Source organism: Oncorhynchus kisutch, linkage group LG11 (genome assembly GCF_002021735.2).
Source record: "Oncorhynchus kisutch isolate 150728-3 linkage group LG11, Okis_V2, whole genome shotgun sequence".
NCBI lineage: Eukaryota > Metazoa > Chordata > Actinopteri > Salmoniformes > Salmonidae > Oncorhynchus > Oncorhynchus kisutch.
Window position 1 is genome coordinate 65,931,759 of NC_034184.2, and position 17,519 is coordinate 65,949,277.

General features: G+C 40.1%; 2 protein-coding genes across 2 annotated transcripts; both read right to left on the bottom strand.

Annotated features, from left to right (window-relative positions):
- Window positions 1-620: 620 nt before the first annotated feature.
- Window positions 621-11,245, bottom strand: LOC109899383 (patched domain-containing protein 3). The gene is made up of 4 exons (XM_020494571.2): window positions 10,388-11,245; window positions 10,062-10,189; window positions 9,679-9,824; window positions 621-2,875 (listed from the first exon to the last, which is right to left on the bottom strand). The coding sequence occupies exons 1-4, from the start codon at window positions 11,078-11,080 to the stop codon at window positions 1,143-1,145; spliced, it is 2,700 nt and encodes an 899-aa protein (XP_020350160.2). The 5' UTR covers window positions 11,081-11,245; the 3' UTR covers window positions 621-1,142.
- Window positions 11,246-11,877: 632 nt separating this feature from the next.
- LOC109899382 (patched domain-containing protein 3) lies at window positions 11,878-16,029 on the bottom strand. The gene is made up of 4 exons (XM_020494570.2): window positions 14,606-16,029; window positions 14,247-14,380; window positions 13,959-14,104; window positions 11,878-13,696 (listed from the first exon to the last, which is right to left on the bottom strand). The coding sequence occupies exons 1-4, from the start codon at window positions 15,311-15,313 to the stop codon at window positions 12,174-12,176; spliced, it is 2,511 nt and encodes an 836-aa protein (XP_020350159.2). The 5' UTR covers window positions 15,314-16,029; the 3' UTR covers window positions 11,878-12,173.
- Between the last annotated feature and the right edge of the window lie 1,490 nt (window positions 16,030-17,519).

Sequence of the window (17,519 nt, forward strand, 5' to 3'; positions counted from 1 at the left end):
ATGACTGCATGGCCAGGCACGACTCCAACACCATCATTAAGTTTGCTGATGACACAACAGTGCCTGATCACCAACAACAATTAGACCGCCTATAGGGAGGAGGTCAGAGACCTGACTGTATGGTGCAAGGACAACAACCTCTCCCTCAATGTGATCAAGACAAAGGAGATGATTGTGGACTACAGGAAAAGGAAGACTGAGCACACCCCCATTCTCATCGATGGGGCTGTAGTGGAGCAGGTTGAGAGTTTCAAGTTCCTTGGTGTCCACATCACCAACAAACTAACATGGTCCAAGCACACCAAGACAGTCGTGAAGAAGGCATGACAAAACCTATTGCCCCTCAGGAGACTGAAAAGATTTGGCATGGGTCCTCAAAAGGTCTTACAGCTGCACCACCGAGAGCATCCTGATGGGTTGCATCACTGCCTGGTATGGCAACTTCTCTGCCTCCGACCACAAGGCGCTACAGAGGGTAGTGCGTACGGCCTAGAACATCACCTGGGCCAAGCTTCCTGCTCGCCAGGACCTCTATACCAGGTGGTGTCAGAGGAAGGCCCTAAAAATTGTCAAAGACTCCAGCCACCCTAGTCATTTTTGCATTGACTATTTGCATTGCCCCCCCCCCCCCCATGCTGCTGCTACTCTCCGTTATTATCTATGCATAGCCACTTTAATAACTCTACCTACATAATGTAGTTACATAATGTACATGTACCTCGACACCGGTGACCCCCGCACATTGACACATTGACTCTGTACCGGTACCCCTGTATATAGCCCCGCTATTGTTATTAACTGCTGCTCTTTAATTATTTGTTTTGCTTATCTCTTACTTATTTAGGGATTTTCTTAAAACCGCGTTGTTGGTTAAGGGCATTGTTGTTGTATTTCGGCGAATGTGACAATTAACATTTGATATGAACTACTGTACAGGTCCCATCAGCATGGAGCTGAATGAAATAAAACAAAGGTAAAACATGAATGTGTGTTCATTTACACTTGACCATAATAGGTTATTCTCGCTTGTACATGTTATTTGTACAGTTTTAACCCATTTGTTCTACCTTTAATATTTAATTAATTCCATAAAAACAGGTACAGTGGAAATGCCTTGTAAATCTGGCCTCAAGACAACAGTTTTAGGGACAGTCTTCAATGTTTTCGTAAACACTATTAGTTTTCCCATTGTGAGAGCTTTGGTTAGAACTGATTGACCATACATGTGAATTAGCTGCTACAGCCCTTAATTCATGCGTATTCTTCATGTTGAAATCACCTGTGGTTTGGGTGACCCACATGTGACCACTTTGAGACAAGGTGTTAGACCTACCATCATCTTTTTTATCACTCACTTTGCCTCCGCAGATTCCAAAGAAGGTCAGAAACACTGGGATAAACACCACACCATGGACCGCCCCAAACAAAATGACCAAGAACATGATCTTAAAGAAGGTTCTGAAGATGTAGCTCTCAGCAGCAGACAGCACCACCACTCCTAAAATAGTAGACACAGCTCCCTGTATGATGGGATACCCCAAGTGATAGACAGCATCTACAGCCTTCTTATTAGCAGTGACCTCTTTGCTAGCGACAAAAGCATAGGAAATGTGAGCAGAAAAATCCACTGAGAAACCAATGCAGATGACAAGATTGATCATGGATACAGAGTCTAGATTGACATCCCATAATGCCATGAAACCAGCAACACCCACTATGACAGAGGCAATAGCAAAGGTCACCCACAGAGAACATATGGGGTTGGGGATCAACATGAGGGAGATCACCAGCATGGCAAGAGTGGCAACTACAATGTTTTGGATGGTATTACTAACAATGACTGCATACTGGTCAAAGTATATGAAAGCAGGGTGGTAAACAACCAACTTTTCTGAACAACCATTAGCTGTCTCTCGAAGCTTATTCAACATGTTCTTTTCATCAACAGCTGTACTGACGTTGATTGTCTGAATAAACATTCGCGAGGCAATTATGACTTTGTTTGAAATATTCACATCTTGTGTGAAGTCTGATCGTTGTAAAAACGCAGGTAAACTATCCATGAAAATGGTTTTGTTATTTGGATTTATAACTTTCACATATTCATTAAGCCAAGAAATAGTCATATCTTTAGCAACCAATGATCGACCATCCAACGTTAGACTCTCAAAACGTTCAAGACAAGTATCAAGACGATTTCGAGCAGTTTGGTCCCAATATTGAAACTTACTGTCAGTCACAACAACCATAACATTTGGACCATACTCTGAAAAGTATTGGTCCTCATTATCGTAATAGCTACCCACATATGAGCTATCAGCTGCTAGGTTTTTAAGGTCTATGCCTTCTTGTATTTGGAAGCAACCATAGATACTTGAGCCCAAATATCCAGCATAGAGCAGGATCACAAACACCTTGGTCCAAGTATTTGTTAGAAATGGCCCATAGTACATCTTAAAGAAGTTGTTAATGGGCATTGGCTCCTCTTTTCCCGTTTCATGATCATAAGCTCCTCCTACACAGCAGAGGTTGTACTTTTCAGAGTTCTCCTCTGGTTCTGGAACCTTCATGCATGTCAGCCAGTGTCTGTTACCCTTTTCACGACTCCCATTCAATGCCAGAAATGCACCAAAGAAGGTAATATTGTACAAGTAACAGAACAGGACAGCTGTGCCAGTATACATACAAAAGGATTGTACAGAACGAAAGGGAGTTAACAGACCAATATAGAAGGCCAGGGCATCAGTTAGTGTTGTGATGGTGATAGAGACAGCTGCCTCTTTGTATGTAGCTGCCATACGGTCCTCTACGTTGTCATGAACTTGAGTCTGCTGCCAGCAGGAAATCATGATGAACATGTCGTCAACACCAATTCCTGTGGAGAAAATGCACTCTTATAAAATGTCAAACCTAGTTTATACCGGTGTTCATTTCTGTGATCACATCAGGGAACAGGTAAATCGGGAGGTGCCAGAACAGAAAGTGAGGTACCGGAATGCATAAATAGTTATTTATTGTAAAATAAAAGCATTGCATGCATATCATTGCATTTTCGTAAAGAGCAGAAGAGTAGAGGCGCTTACAGAAATTGCACATATGGGGAACATTTTTAGCGTACAGAGTCCGGGAAAAGAATTAGCCTTTAATAAACGGATTTCATCCAATTCTAAATAATTTAACATGGAGACTTTAGCAGAATATTTGTAATGCCAAACAAAGGCTGGAAATGACAGGCTACTTTGATACTGGCAAACTGAGTTCAATAAAAAAAAAACACCCTCATCTTGAATAATATAGTCCTGAAAAAGCTTTCCAGTTTCACTCACACAATGATGTGCAGCTCACTCACCAGCGATGTCCGATGCGCTCATACTGAAAACCTATCCCACTGGGCACACACTGGTTGAATCAACGTCGTTTCAACGCAATTCGTCAACGTATTGTGACATGGAATCAACGTGTAAAAATATGTGGGATTTGAAAAAAGTTATCAACCAGTACTGTTTCATCTCATTTCAACCAGTGTTGTAAACATTGAAGTTAGGGTAAAACTTCAAATTCAATACATTGATTTAACCTGACTAACAGGTTGTTACATCAATTCAGTTGCAACATCATCAGAACTGTCTACACTACCATTCAAAAGTCACTTAGAAATGTCCTTATTTTTTTAAAGAAAAGCACAAAACAAAACTGTCCATTAAAATAACATCAAATTGATCAGAAATACAGTGTAGACATTGTTAATTTTGTAAATGACTATTGTAGCTTGAAACGATAGATTTTTAATGGAATATCTACATAGGCATACAGAGGCCCATTGTCAGCAACCATCACTCCCGTGTTCCAATGGCACATTGTGTTAGATAATCCAAGTTAATTTTAAAAGGCTAACTGATCTTTAGAAAATACTTTTGCAATCATGTTAGCACAGCTGAAAACTGTTGTGTTGATTAAAGAAGCAAAACTGGCCTTCTTTAGACTAGTTGAGTATTTGGAGCATCAGCATTTCGGGGCGGCAGGTAGCCTAGTGGTTAGAGCGTTAGGCCAGTAACTGAAAGGTTGCTGGATGGATTCCCTGAGCTGACAAGGTAAAAATCTGTTGTTCTGCCCCTGAACAAGCCAGTAAACACACTGTTCCCCGGTAAATAAGAATTTGTTCTTAACTGAATTGCCTAGTTAAACAAAATTGATGGGTTCGATTACAGGCTACAAATGGCCAGAAACAAAGACTTTCTTCTGAAACTCGTCAGTCTATTCTTGTTCTGAGAAATGAAGGCTATTCCATACAAGAAATTGCCAAGAAACTGAAGATCTTGTACAATGCTGTGTACTACTTCCTTCACAGAACAGCATCAACTGGCTCTAACCAGATTAGAAAGAGGAGTGGGAGGCCCCGGTGTACAATTGAGCAAGATGACTTGTACATTAGAGTCTAGTTTGTGAAACAGATGCCTCACAAGTCCTCAACTGGCAGCTTCATTAAATAGTACCCGCAAAACACCAGTATCAACATTAACAGTGAAGAGGCGACTCCGGGATGCTGGCCTTCTAGGCAGAGTTGCAAAGACAAAGCCATATCGTAGACTGGCCAATAAAAATAAAAGATTAAGATGGACAAAAGAACACAGACACTCGACAGAGGAAGATTGGAAAAAACTGTTATGGACAGACAAATCTAAGTTTGAGGTGTACGGATCACAAAGAAGAACATTCGTGAGACGCAGAAAAAATGAAAAGATGCTTGACGCCATCTGTCAAGCATGGTGGAGGCAATGTGATGGTCGTGGGGTGCTTTGGTGGTGGTAAAAGTGGGAGATTTGTACAGGGTAAAAGGGATCTTGAAGGAGGAAGGCTATCACTCCATTTTGCAACGCCCTCCCATATCCTGTGGACAGCGCTTAATTGGAGCCAATTTCCTCCTATAACAGGACAATGACCCAAGCACAGCTCCAAACTATGCTTGAACTATTTAGGGAGGAAGCAGTCAGCTGGTATTCTGTCTACAATGGAGTGGCCAGCACATTCACCGGATCTCAACCCTATTGAGCTGATGTGGGAGCAGCTTGACCGTATGGTACGTAAGAAGTGCCCATCAAGCCAATCCAACTTGTGGGAGGTGCTTCAGGAAGCACGGGGTGAAATCTCTTCAGATTACCTCAACAAATTGACAACTAGAATGCCAAAGGTCTGCAGGCTGTAATTGCTGCAAATGGACGATTATTTTAGGAAAGCAAAGTTTGAAGGACACAATTATTAATTAAATTAAAAATCTGAAATTTACCATGTGAATTTGTTAAAGAAATGGAATGCATGTGATGTAGTCTACTCTATTCCCCCGAAGAAGGCCAAGCCGGTTGAGGTGTCACTGGGGGAGCAGCTGAGGCAAGCACAGAAGCATGAGCTGACGGAGTTGCTCGGCCGGAACCAGGATGTGTTCTCCAGTGAATCGGGACACACCGATCTGGCACAGCATCATCACCAAACCCGGGAAAAGGGTGTTGTTGAGACCCTACCGCATACCAAAAGCAAGGAGAAAGGCCGTCAGGACCGAGGTAAAAATGATGTTGGAAGCTGAAATCATCAAAGAGTCGAATAGTGAGTGGCGCCGCCTCATATTGTTGGTGCCGAAACCAGACAGCACCATTCACTTGTGTAATGATTTTAGAAAGTGAAATGAAATCTCAAAGTTTGACGCCTACCCCATGCCCCGAATTGATGAACTAATAGAACAGATAGGGACCTCCCGGTTTATCAGCACGCTCGACCTGACGAAGGGTTATTGACGGGTGCCCTTAACTCCCGAGGCTAGGGACAAAACTGCTTTCGTCACCCCTGACGGGCTGTTACACTACAGGAAGCTGTCCTTTGGGTTGCACGGGGCCCCGGCCACCTTCCAGAGGTTGATGGACTGGGTTCTCCGTCCCCATCGCGAGTACGCGGCGCCCTGCCTCGATGATATTGTAATCCATGGGAGCGAGCGGGAGACCCATCTAAACCAGGTGAACGTGGTATTGCAGGCCTTACGGGGGGCAGGGCTAACTGCCAACCCAAGGAAATGACGGCTCAGCCTACGGGAGGCTGAGTACCTGGGGTACACGATCAGGAGGGGATGTGTAAAACCCCAGGTGAAGAAAGTGGAGGTGATTCGGGGCTGGCCCCACCCCCTCACCAAGAAGCAGATCCGCACGTTTGTTGGGTTGACTAGTTACTACTGGAGATGTATCCCCCACTTGCCTCTCTAGCCAGCCCTCTGACAGATCTGACCAGGAGACGTCTGCCCACCCAGGTGACGTGGACCGAGGATACGGAGAAAGCCTTCCAGGACCTAAAGGGAGCCCTGTGTTCTGGACCCGTGCTGGTGACCCCGGACTTCTCCAAACCACTGGTGGTACAGACCGATGCGTCCGAAACAGGGGTGGGTGCCGTCCTATCACAGCTACAAGAAGGTGAGGAACACCCAGTCGTATACATTAGCCGGAAGCTGTTGCTACGGGAACAAAGATATTCCACTGTGGAGAAAGAATGTCTAGCAATCAAGTGGGCACTGGAGATGTTTAAATATTACTTACTGGGATGGCATCCCACTTATGTTGAAATTGAGTTGAAAATTACACAAACTTTAAAAAAATCGTTTTCATCCTATATTAAATAGTCAAAGTCTAAACATTCCTCGCACTTTCTTCAATTTGCTGTCTTAAAATTCTAGCGAGCTTACCGATCTAGAGAACCTATAGAACATAAAATATATATTTTTAAAGAAGATTGATTGCGTATGTCTTCACACCCCCAGAGTTAATACCCGGTGGAAGCACAAATGGCAGCCATTACAGCTGTGAATCATTTTCCATACAATTCTACCAACCTTGCACAACTCTTAGGGAAACAAATGTTCATTGTTTTGTCATAATTGATCAAGCTCAGTAAATTCAGGGTGAGGATGCGTTTTCGTAGGCTACATTGACATCTGATTTGCTCAAAAGACACCATCATTAAAATAATAAAGCTTCATTGGATATTTGGAAGTTTAGAAGTAGTTACTATTGTGGCAAACTTTATCCATAAAAAGTGTTTCTTTAAGAAAGGGCTTTCTTCTTGCCACTCTTCCATAAAGGCCAGATTTGTGCAATATACGACTGATTGTTGTCCTATGGACAGAGTCTCCCACCTCAGCTGTAGATCTCTGCAGTTCATCCAGAGTGATCATGGGCCTCTTGGCTGCATCTCTGATCAGTCTTCTCCTTGTATGAGCTGAAAGTTTAGAGGGACGGCCAGGTCTTGGTAGATTTGCAGTGGTCTGATACTCCTTCCATTTCAATATTATCGCTTGCACAGTGCTCCTTGGGATGTTTAAAGCTTGGGAAATATTTTTGTATCCAAATCCGGCTTTAAACTTCTTCACAACAGTATCTCGGACCTGCCTGGTGTGTTCCTTGTTCTTCATGATGCTCTCTGCGCTTTTAACGGACCTCTGAGACTATCACAGTGCAGGTGCATTTATACGGAGCCTTGATTACACACAGGTGGATTATATTTATCATCATTAGTCATTTAGGTCAACATTGGATCATTCAGAGATCCTCACTGTGCTTCTGGAGAGAGTCTGCTGCACTGAAAGTAAAGGGGCTGAATAATTTTGCACGCCCAATCTTTCAGTTTTTGATTTGTTAAAAAAGTTTAAAATATCCAATAAATGTTGTTCCACTTCATGATTGTGTCCCACTTGTTGTTGATTCTTCACAAAAAAATACTGTTTTATATCTTTATGTTTGAAGCCTGCAAACGGTCGCAAAGTTCAAGGGGGCCGAATACTTTCGCAAGGCACTGTATTAATAACAATACACTTTTACCTTTGAATATTTAATATGTTATTAATAATATACAGTACACTATCCAAACAGAAGATACATCTCTTTTAAATGTTGATATTTGGTTGTGTTCACAATTCAATATCCAGTTTTTCAGAATAATGATTGATATGTTGGATTCACGTCTCCATCTCAACCCAAAATGTGATTTTATTTAGTCCTATTCTTCAACTTAGATTACTGGTTGGGATGGAGATGTGAATATGTATGTTCTTATAATATGTATATAATTCAATGTGAAATCAACCAGCCATCCTTCATATACAAGACAATATCCAAAGATAAAATCTTGTCAGCTCAGGGATTCAAACCTTTTGGTTCATGGCCCAACGCTCTAACCGCTAGGTTACCTGCCGCACTTAAATGTACCAGTAGGAGTCAATGTTCAGGCAGAAATCATTGGATTTCAATATACCTCATTATTTAGGTTGACAATTATGTTTATTCAAATAAAATGTCAAATCTATAAATTCTATATAATTTCAACCATTGAATATAGAATGAAAAAGATTTTTGTGGAATTGCCAATGTTTACAACACTGGTTGAAATGAGATGAAAACAGTACTGGTTGATTACTTTTTTCAAATCCAATGTCTTTTCCATGTTGATTCCACGTCACAATATGTAGACAAATTCTGTTAAAACAATGTTGATTCAACCAGTGTGTGCCCAATGGGGATCCTCATCTTGTTTAACTTTGTACCTAGGCTACTGTTTGCTCAATAGGCCTATTTGGAAGGTGCTAAAATATTTTAGTAGCCTACAGACAGATTAATGTCTTCTCTTTTCAGTAGGAGCAATTTTCTTTCCAACCTGTGTTTTCCTGCAATTGTATTTGAAATATTGCGAAAGGCCTGTTTAGGCTGTATGCTGTTCACTGACAGATTTGCCGTGCGTTCCTGAATGTAGGCTATGCCTTGTGATTGGACTACACACAATTCACAGCTAAGCAATTTTTAAAAAGAAGCTATTGCTCCTCTATGGCTAAATTATAGGCCGATTAGTAGTATTCTGTAGTTTTACTCTATAGTATTACTAATATTACCACTATTGTTACTATTATTAGTATTACTATTAATACTACCAGTATTGTAGTATTAGTAGTATTATAATTTATTACATTTCTTCCTGAACAGACATTAGTAATTCTATAACTTTGTCAAATATATTTCAATTGATCAGGGGTGCATTTCCAGCACACTTCCTGCGGCTATGATTCTATAAGGAAATGAATGATGAAGTGCTACACTGAGTGCTACACTGAGAGATACATGTTGCAGACTCATGTCTATCAGAGCAGAGAGAGGGAGAGCGATCATAGAAAGTTAATCTCATTCTAGTTCTGTGAGAGACACAGGCACGCTTCTCTCTCTCAACACAGCAAGGAGTATGCGTTGGTCTCAATTTAACATAGGCTAGCTACAATGTTGCGCAAACCATAAGCCCGGGCCGATGTTATGATAGATGATTTGTGCCACAGATGGTTTGTTTACGTTTCTACCATTGTGGCTATATGGAGTAGGCTTACAGCTCTGTCTAGTGGCCGCGTCATTGACAACTGTAGCATTCTAGCGAAACCTAACCCTTTTTCTAACCTTAACCTCATTCTCCTAACCTGCTACGTTAATTCACCCAACTTGCTGTGTTAGTTCACCTAACCTGCCATGTTAATTATCCTTACCTGCTACATTAGTTTTCCTAACCTGTTATGGAAACAAACCATCTGTGGTGACAAATCCTTAGTTTCACCACACCGGCTCAAATTAAGAAATGGGTTTATTGTATAACAATGAGAGTTTGTAAGCTTACCCAGAATCAGGAATGGGGCTGTTGCCACAGTCATAGCGAAGGGCATCCCACAGTACAGCAACAACCCAAAACTGGACAGCACTGCCATACCAGCTGAGAGGACACCAAAGGTTGCCACCCACACCTTGTTCCTCACACAGTCCAACCTAGGGAAGAAAAACACAACATTTGTCCCTGTAGGTAAATGCTGATAAGTAGGCCTAGTACTCTCTGATATGCCTTAAAATCAGTAATGCAGTCACATTGTGGATTAGCCTGATTTGGGACCCAAATCTAGCTTCAGATAGACCCAAAGAACACTGTTATTATGATTTTCAATTGAGGTGTCCTATGTTGACTGATAATTTTGAATGGTATTGAAATGTAAAAGTTACAAAACATACCTCAAACAAGATATGATAGAAAAATTGATGGCCAGGGCATATGTCAATGAGAAGAGAGGAATGATTGAGTCAGAGCTCTTCTCAAACTCTTCATCCCTTGATATGGATGTAAAGTAAGATATTGTCATCTGCAAAGACAAATACACAAATATAAGATATCCAGTTAACATATCAGTAAAACAACTCAAGATATTCAAATCATCAAATAATCATGGAGCTTAATGTGGAGTGTGATCAATTCTGCAGGTCACATGGTGAAAAGGCACCCATCATACACAAGTTGACCATTTTTTAAATTGGTTTCATCTCTAAAACAGAGTACTCACGCCTTCTTCTTTTTTCATCTTGGAAGCAGCCTCTATAAACTTCTTTAGCCACATGGTATTTATAGTTTGGTTGTCTTCTTTTAAGAAGTAAAATAGTCTAATTGCCTCTGCGCTTTCAATTTGAGTTAATCCACTTTTCAGTTTCACACCACCAATTTCAGATGCAATGAAATTTGTGCCATTATATGGGTAGTTAATCGTTGCTGTGTTGACATCACTAGGAGTTTTTACAATATCAAAGATTGAATTTGACACACACCCACCACCTTTCTCAACACATAGATCTTTAAAAGCGAATGCACCAATTCTCATGTTTGTTACATTTCTGTCCATTTCAAATATGTTTTTTAAAGCAGTAAATGTGAGGATATTTTGTCCAGGCGTCACAATTATGAGAGATGCAAAGGTCCCTTCAGTATAGAGTCGCAAACGAGAGAAGTTACTATCACTCTGTGGAAAGTACTGTTTGACTACTTGTCGTTCATGTTTGGCAGGTCCATCTATAGGAGTAAACATCTCTTCAATGCCATTTGCTTCTCTGTCCGCAAGGAAGTAAAATCCTCCGCCAAGACCCGCAGAAATGAACATGGGAAGAATCAAAAACCACCAGGGGTGTCTACCAACAAAGCCCCCAAGTATTTCAAATCCCCTAGCTATAGGCTTTTCAATGCAGTCCGTTTTGCACCTAGCCATTTTATATTCTCTTTTTCAAGTCGTACTATGAGAAAAAAAACTTGGCTTGAAATATATCTGCATCTCTGTTGACATCCCAGCCATAAACTATACTTCATCTGAACATAGCAACATGATAACGTTCCTCTGAAGAGCTCTAATCAGCAATAGATCTGGCAGCACTGGATGTGATCTTTTAACAACCACGATGACTGCGTCAGGGCAATACATATGGTTACATATTAACAAATAAGGTGGTTACCTATCCAGTTTACTTATTGTAGCTATGGAAGGTACTTCTCTTGGTTTCCTTATAATAGTCCATCCATTAGTCAAGCTATTAGAGCTTTGGGCTAGTAACTGAAAGGTTACTCAAATCCCCGAGCTGACAAGGTAAAATTCTGTCGTTCCCACTGTTCCCTGGGCGCCGAAGACGTGGATGTTGATTAAGATAGCCCCACGCACCTCTCAGATTCAGAGGGGTTGGGTTAAATGCGGAAGACACATTTCAGTCGAAGGCATTCAGTTGTACAACTGACGAGGTATCCCCCCCAAATTAATCTAAAGATGAAGGAAGTAAACTGATTGCCAGGCAATTATTGATTGTTAGACTGATGAACACTGACGCACAGGTTCATTTGAAAAGTTTATGAAGAGTGGGTTTCTCTAGAATAGGTGAACAGATAAATAGATGACATCATACGTTTAGTATGCAAATTCTGCACTGTTACTAACCATAATAATAATTCCCATTATGGATGTGGTCATAATAACAACCGAGAGCATCTGCTGTTTGAATAAATATATAAAAGTCAATATATAATTTAAGATAATTTTATTTGCTTTTTAAAACACAATTACAACAAAGATAAATATAAGCACACTGTAGTAACAATCAACACAGCATTTACATTACAAACTATTTCTAACATGATTCAAAAAACATAAAAACTAAAAGATGACTCATAAAAATACATATTTTGACACCATAAAAGCAAAGTATGACATAATCACAAGATTAGAAGTAAGCGAAAAAGTCAGTTCATTAAAACAATTGAACTACTATTCTACCAACTCTTTCAACCATGATTAGTGTGTTATGTGTGAATCTTGGTCAATTAAAATTGCATATGCCAAAGAAGGTCAGAAACACAGGGATGAAAACGATGCCATGAAGTACCCCAAACAAAATGACCAAGAACATGATCTTAAAGAAGGTTCTGAAGATGTAGCTCTCAGCAGCAGACAGCACCACCACTCCTAAAATAGTAGACACAGCTCCCTGTATGATGGGATACCCCAAGTGATAGACAGCATCTACAGCCTTCTTATTAGCAGTGACCTCTTTGCTAGAGACAAAAGCATAGGAAATGTGAGCAGAAAAATCCACTGAGAAACCAATGCAGATGACAAGATTGATCATGGATACAGAGTCTAGATTGACATCCCATAATGCCATGAAACCAGCAACACCCACTATGACAGAGGCAATAGCAAAGGTCACCCACAGAGAACATATGGGGTTGGGGATCAACATGAGGGAGATCACCAGCATGGCAAGAGTGGCAACTACAATGTTTTGGATGGTATTACTAACAATGACTGCATACTGGTCAAAGTATATGAAAGCAGGGTGGTAAACAACCAACTTTTCTGAACAACCATTAGCTGTCTCTCGAAGCTTATTCAACATGTTCTTTTCATCAACAGCTGTACTGACGTTGATTGTCTGAATAAACATTCGCGAGGCAATTATGACTTTGTTTGAAATATTCACATCTTGTCTGAAGTCTGATCGTTGTAAAAACGCAGGTAAACTATCCATGAAAATGGTTTTGTTATTTGGATTTATAACTTTCACATATTCATTAAGCCAAGAAAGAGTCATATCTTTAGCAACCAATGATCGACCATCCAACGTTAGACTCTCAAAACGTTCAAGACAAGTATCAAGACGCTTTCGAGCAGTTTGGTCCCAATATTGAAACTTACTGTCAGTCACAACAACCATAACATTTGGACCATACTCTGAAAAGTATTGGTCCTCATTATCGTAATAGCTACCCACATATGAGCTATCAGCTGCTAGGTTTTTAAGGTCTATGCCTTCTTGTATTTGGAAGCAACCATAGATACTTGAGCCCAAATATCCAGCATACAGCAGGATCACAAACACCTTGGTCCAAGTATTTGTTAGAAATGGCCCATAGTACATCTTAAAGAAGTTGTTAATGGGCATAACTTCCTCTTTTCCCGTTTCCTGGTCATAAGCTCCTCCTACACAGCAGATATTGTACTTTTCAGGACTATCCTCTGGTTCTGGAACCTTCATGCATGTCAGCCAGTGTCTGTTACCCTTTTCACGACTCCCATTCAATGCCAGAAATGCACCAAAGAAGGTAATATTGTACAAGTAACAGAACAGGACAGCTGTGCCAGTATACATACAAAAGGATTGTACAGAACGAAAGGGAGTTAACAGACCAATATAGAAGGCCAGGGCATCAGTTAGTGTTGTGATGGTGATAGAGACAGCTGCCTCTTTGTATGTAGCTGCCATACGGTCCTCTACGTTGTCATGAACTTGAGTCTGCTGCCAGCAGGAAATCATGATGAACATGTCATCAACACCAATTCCTGCGATCAACATAGAGTATATTGAACATTAGTAGATCATAGATCATTAGAGGGAATTGCCACTGTAATAAATATCACCAAACTTCATTAGTTACAATGTTACTACATGTTAATACAACGTTGTTAATACAGTTATTACTGTGTAGTTACATAGGTATAAGGGCAACTTAAGTGTTACCGTCTACGTAGTCTAGTGACTGACAAAAACATGGTAGTGGGTTGTTAAGATTACTATCTAAAGGATTCTGATAATAAACCTGACCCAGTATTAAGAAAGGAGCCGTTGCAACAGTCATGGCAAAGGGCATTCCACAGAGCAGCAACAACCCGAAACTGGACAGCACAGCTAGGCCTGCAGATAGAGCACCAAAGATGGCCACCCACACCTTGTTCCTCACACAGTCCAACCTGTAGATGAAAATATTCTTACTTTGTACGGAACATCACACGTAGCAATTATAAATAGTAAGTTAAATTAGTGTTTTAACATGGTGCACACATTTGCTGATTTTGATTCATTTAAAAGACGACACATAAGACATCAAATTACCTCAAGCAAGATATAATTGAAAAACTTATGGCCAGGAAGTATGTGACGGAGAAGAGAGGAATCACAGATTTGGAGTTTTCCTTAAACTCCTCCTCTCTAGAATTAGATGTGAAGTATGAAACTTGAATCTGCCGCTATAAAAACAAATGCAAGAACTGTGAGACTAAGTGAAAACTTTAGAGGGTTAATTTTTTTTTACAAAACATTCATTTTTATATTTCAGTGAATATGAGCACTATAATTATATATGGCTCAAATGTGTAAAGCCACTTCTGTGCATATGGACAAAAGTATTTTACCAAACCTGGCAGTATGCCCAGACAGTTCTGAATCTGTAAAATATAATAAACTGTACTTACCTTATTCAATTCATCTGACAAGTTGGAAAACACTTGAGTAAACCCATGTAGCCAATCATCATTTTCTGCCTTGTTGTTTTCTCTGAGAAAGTAGAAGAGTCGAACAGCCTTTGCACTAACGATGATACTTGAATTCAAAACTACTCCACCAAGTTCTGTCCCCAAAAAGATGGTGTTTGATGTTGAATTATGATAAGGAAAGGTCAAGTTTGCGTTCTTAATTGTACTAGCTGTGCCATTAATGATATCTAACATGGCATTTGAAAAGCACCTGTTACTTTTCATGGCACAAAGTTTTTCATAGGTTTTTCCTTTTTGGCCTACCATCTCTCTAACTGTTCCATCTAAATATATGATCTCCTCAAATGCCTTCTCACTCAAGATATCGGATGACTTTGAAACAGCGATGAAAGACCCATAGCTCCCCTCGTTATACAGCCGCAAACGAGAGAACTCTGAATCATTCTGAGGAAAATGTTCTTTGACAAAATGTCTCTCCTGTTTTGCAGGCCCGTCCTTTGGAGTAAACTGGTCCTCTATGCCATGCGCCTCTCTCTCTTCAAGGAAGTAAAATCCTGCCCCAAGCCCCGCAGAGATGAACAAAGGGACAAGTAGAAACCACCATGGATTTCTCCCAACAAAACCTCCAAGTTTATGAAACCAATTTGACACTGATTTTTCAATGCAGTCTGTGTGACACGAAGGCATGGTCACCGGTTAAGATTTAAAGAAGTTATTTTCAAAATGTATTATTTTGTATGTATAGTCAAGAAAAAGATCTCTAAGGACCTTGCAATGAGCACAGGTGCTTCAAATGGAACCCCTCCCTAACTGGCAGCTATTTTGTGAGCTGCAACCTTAAAATACACGTTCAAAAAGAGGAACTTGTCGTCATGGAAACATGTTCTAACTGTAAAGAGCACCTGTGAAAATGACCAGGCCAATCATTAACTATTAAACCTGATGTGTTACTGCTTATATCATTTGCTGTCATCTTCCATGAACTAGGCCTATAGTCTATGGTTATGTGAGCCATGAAAATAAGCTTTGTTGGTGCATGTCCCTAGTTGAAAAGGTAGGACTCCGTTTACCAGGATGTTGGATTCTACAGTACATACTAATGTGATCATGGATTCTTACGAACAGATAGTACCCATTTTCTGATGATCAGCATGAAACTTCTTATCACTGGAAGTTGTGTCTTGTTTGTTTTTAAACCTGTAAAATTTACGACCATAGCGGAATGCACTGTTCCTCTGATGCATTATATTAAAGCAGTAAAACTCTAATTGGCTACCATGCAAGTCAGGTACTGGCAGATTGTCACCCTATCACCTCGCCTTGAGTTTTCCATGCCCTCAGCAAATGTCTCTCTCCTCAGTACAAAATAGTACCACCCATATTATCACCAACACTACTAATGGTTCGTGGAGAATGGAATGATCAGCTAATTAGTAAGGACTCATTCGATCATTACAGAGACAGTTCTGGTTTCCTATCATTTTGACAAACTGTTTCATTTTTTTATGGTTCTTGACTACACCCCAAATATTTTAGTTTCTAAATGTAATTAACATATTCTATATCAGGAAAAGGAAAAATGGATCTCAGATAAGCTCTTTTGAACAAATGTGGCTGGATAATCCGTTTTTCAAACAAACGTAATTGTCATTTTACACTACCGTTCAAAAGCTTGGGATCACTTAGAAATGTCCTTGTTTTTTTAAAGAAAAGTACATTTTTTGTCCATTAAAATAACATCAAATTGATTAGAAATACAGTGTCGATATTGTTAATGTTTTAAATGACTATTGTAGCTGGAAAAGGCAGATTTTTTATGGAATATCTACATAGGCGTACAGAGGCCCATTGGCACATTGTGTTAGCTAAGTTGATCATTTTAAAAGGCTAATTGATCATTAGAAAACCCTTTTGCAATTATGTTAGCACAGCTGAAAACTGTTGTGTTGATTAAAGAAGCAATACAACTATTTAGACTAGTTGAGTATCTGGAGCATTAGCATTTGTGGGTTGGATTACAGGCTCAAAATGGCCAAACACAAGGACCTTTCTTCTGAAACTCATCAGTCTATTCTTGTTCTGAGAAATTAAGGCTATTCCATGCGAGAAATTGCCAAGAAACTGAAGATCTCGTACAACGCTGTGTACTACTCCTTTCACAGAACAGCGCAAACTGGCGCTAACCAGAATAGAAAGAGGAGTGGGAGGCTCTGGTGCACAACTGAGCAATTAGACAACTACATTCGAGTGACTAGTTTGAGAAACAGGCGCCTCACAAGTCCTCAACTGGCAGCTTCATTAAATAGTACCTGCAAAACACCAGTCTCAAAGCCAACAGTGAAGAGGCGACTCCGGAATGCTGGTCTTTTAGGCAGAGTTGCAAAGAAAAAGCCATATCTCAAACTGGCCAATAAAAAGAAAAGATTAAGATGGGAAAAATAACACAGACACTGGACAGAGGGACTCTGCCTAGAAGGCCAGCATCCTGGAGTCGCCTCTTCATTGTTGATGTTGAGACTGATGTTTTGCGGGTATTATTTAATGAAGCTGCCAGTATATATTCCATAAATATATATATTCCATAAAATAATTTGCTGTTTCCAGCTACAATAGTCATTGACAACATTAGCAATGTCTACACTGTATTTTTGATCAATTTGCCATTATTTTAATGGACTTTTCTTTCCAAAACAAGGACATTTGTAAGTGACCCCAAATGTTTTAACTGTAGTGTACATTTAAGTCATTTTTAGCAGACCCTCTTACAGAGCGACTTAGAGTAGAGTGACTAGACTTTCCAGGAAAGGTTACGAGTAATAAGGAACTGTATCTGAAAAGGGAAAACCTGTGTGCTAAAATCTGAATAATGTTATAAATTTACCAAGGAACTGTT

What these genes read in the sequence shown, in the direction of transcription:
- LOC109899383 (XM_020494571.2), bottom strand. Translation starts at nt 11,080, where the DNA reads ATGGCTAGGTGCAAAACGGACTGCATTGAAAAGCCTATAGCTAGGGGA. An exon ending in TCTATCATATCTTGTTTGAG is followed by an intron (nt 9,825 to 10,061) that starts GTATGTTTTGTA and finishes TTTCTTCCCTAG; the next exon opens with GTTGGACTGTGTGAGGAACA. An exon ending in AGCCCCATTCCTGATTCTGG is followed by an intron (nt 2,876 to 9,678) that starts GTAAGCTTACAA and finishes TTTTCTCCACAG; the next exon opens with GAATTGGTGTTGACGACATG.
- LOC109899382 (XM_020494570.2), bottom strand. Translation starts at nt 15,313, where the DNA reads ATGCCTTCGTGTCACACAGACTGCATTGAAAAATCAGTGTCAAATTGG. An exon ending in TGTCAGATGAATTGAATAAG is followed by an intron (nt 14,381 to 14,605) that starts GTAAGTACAGTT and finishes TTGTTTTTATAG; the next exon opens with CGGCAGATTCAAGTTTCATA. An exon ending in TCAATTATATCTTGCTTGAG is followed by an intron (nt 14,105 to 14,246) that starts GTAATTTGATGT and finishes TTTCATCTACAG; the next exon opens with GTTGGACTGTGTGAGGAACA.